This window comes from Myotis davidii, unplaced genomic scaffold, assembly GCF_000327345.1.
Source record: "Myotis davidii unplaced genomic scaffold, ASM32734v1 scaffold299, whole genome shotgun sequence".
In the NCBI taxonomy this organism is placed as follows: Eukaryota; Metazoa; Chordata; class Mammalia; order Chiroptera; family Vespertilionidae; genus Myotis; species Myotis davidii.
In genome coordinates this window covers 5379399-5381452 of record NW_006293088.1, presented here as the reverse complement: position 1 = coordinate 5381452, position 2054 = coordinate 5379399, and the positions used below count along the sequence as shown (strand labels likewise).

General features: G+C 52.7%; 1 protein-coding gene across 1 annotated transcript in view; it reads right to left on the bottom strand.

Annotated features, from left to right (window-relative positions):
- Positions 1-2054, bottom strand: part of FBXO2 (F-box protein 2) — a 5445-nt gene that overhangs the window by 1918 nt on the left and 1473 nt on the right. The window contains exon 2 of the mRNA XM_015565938.1: positions 3-117. Coding sequence (XP_015421424.1) covers positions 3-117 — 115 coding nt within the window. The remainder of the gene's footprint in view (positions 1-2; positions 118-2054) is intronic.

Below are 2054 nucleotides of genomic sequence, written 5' to 3'. Positions count from 1 at the left end.
GCAGCTCGTCCAGGTACGCCGTCTCCTCCTCCTCCCCGCCGCTCGCCTCCGGGACGCACACGCACCCCTCCTCCTGCTGCTCATCCGAGCTCGCCTCCTCAGGCTGGCCCATGCTCTCTGCGGGGATGAAGGGGTGAGGAGGTGGTGACTCCCCCCTAGACTGTCCCTTGCACGCCCCAGAACCCAGATGTGGCAGGTATCCGCCCCCACCCACCCTCGGACAATCGGCAGCTGGAGTCAGAGATCCTGAGATCAGAAACTGGTGCCCAGTGGAGGAGCCCCCTGGGGACCTCCCTGGGGACCAGGGCCACAGGCCAGCATCAAGTACAAAGAGCCGCCTCAGAGGCCTCAGTTTCCCCTGCAGAGCCAGTACACCCCATACCTGCGCAGATGACAGCAACTGATATGATTAACAGGATTGCCTCACGTTTCACTTTCACATATGAACTTCTTTAATCCTTCCAACCACCCTCTGAGAGCCCTGCTCCTGTCACCTCCTCAGGGAAGCCCTCTTGGATTTACCCCCTCATATATCCTCTCACCCCCAGAGTTCCAATCCTTCCCAGGTTTTGTCCTAGTGTGCGATGGTTTATAAAACACCTTAGACTGAGGACATGAGGGCAGGAACAAGGTCTGGGAAACTCACTGCTTCATCCCCAGTGCCTGGCATCTGGCACACTGTCAGCAGCTAATGTTTATTGGGCACTTAGCAAGTAAGTATAGGCCCTTTTTGAGCATTTTAAGTTCATTTACTCTTTTTTAAATATATATATTTTTTATTGATTTCAGAGAGGAAGGGAGAGGGAGAGAGAGTTAGAAACCTCAATGATGAGAGAGAATCGTGGATCAGCTGCATGCTGCACGCCCCCTACTGGGGATCGAGCCTGCAACCCAGACATGTGCCCTTGACCAGAATCCAATCCAGGACCCTTTAGTCCGCAGGCTGACGCTCTATCCACTGAGCTAAACCGGCCAGGGCCATTTACTCTTTATAGCCCCAAGCATCTCTGAGGTTTTTTCCTATTGTTGTCCCGGATTCATTGATGAGGAACCTCGGGCACAGAGAAGTGAAACAGCGGAGGACCACACTGTGGTTGGAGCCTGGATTTGAAGCCAGGCAGCCTGGCCCCAGAGCCACCTTTCACCATCACACATCAAAAACATAATTCATTGAATTAGGAGGCACTATCTTGATTTTGATTCTGTAGGTGAAATTGCTCAGGCTCAGAGATGTGAAGTAACTTGCCAACGGTCACCCAGCTAGTATTAGGGAGGGGACATTGGAATCCGAGGCCCGAGGGGAAGGGGACAGGAATCTTTGAATTGGGAATGGGGGCAGGGAGGCTCATTAAAAGAGATCATGTGAGTGTGAGTGTGTGTGTGTCAAACAGGGAGATGTAATAAGTGTTTGGGATAGGAAGGTTTTTCTCACTCCTGGCCCTCAGTTTTCTCATCTATAAAATGGGGATGCCAGACCATTCAGACAGTGTTGATGTTCAAGCCCCCTGAGGAGAGGCAAGGTCATTATCGGTGGACAGATATCGGGAGCTTCAAGCTGGACTATCTCTGGGATCCCAGCCGGCCCCAGCCAGGCCATTGAAGCCTTGAGTAAGCAGATACCAAGTGCCCGGTGTCCCTGGAGGAGGGAGAGACAGTGGGGAGGAAATGGGGCCACTCTGGGTGATGGGGGAGCACGGCTTTCCGACTTAGGATGGGGGGTTCCTAAGGGCTGAACCCTGAAAAGCTAAGGTGCCATGCACTGGGGGAGGGAACAGGCAGGGCCTTGGACCCGAGACTGGGTGTTGCCCAGCCTACCAGCCCTCTACCTCCTCACATGCAGAATTTTCCCCATCCCCACAGTTTGATAACTGAATCAGGGTTTACCTCTTCAGAGCTCAGAGCACACAGTGAGTCCTCCGTAGATCCTATTTAGTGAATCTTATTATTCCCTTCATTATTAGGGGGGGTTTTTGTTTGTTTTTTTGCCACGTCTTTATGACATGGGGCTTTACCGCCTTCCGTTTGGCGAAGAGGAAAACTAAGGCCCAGAGACA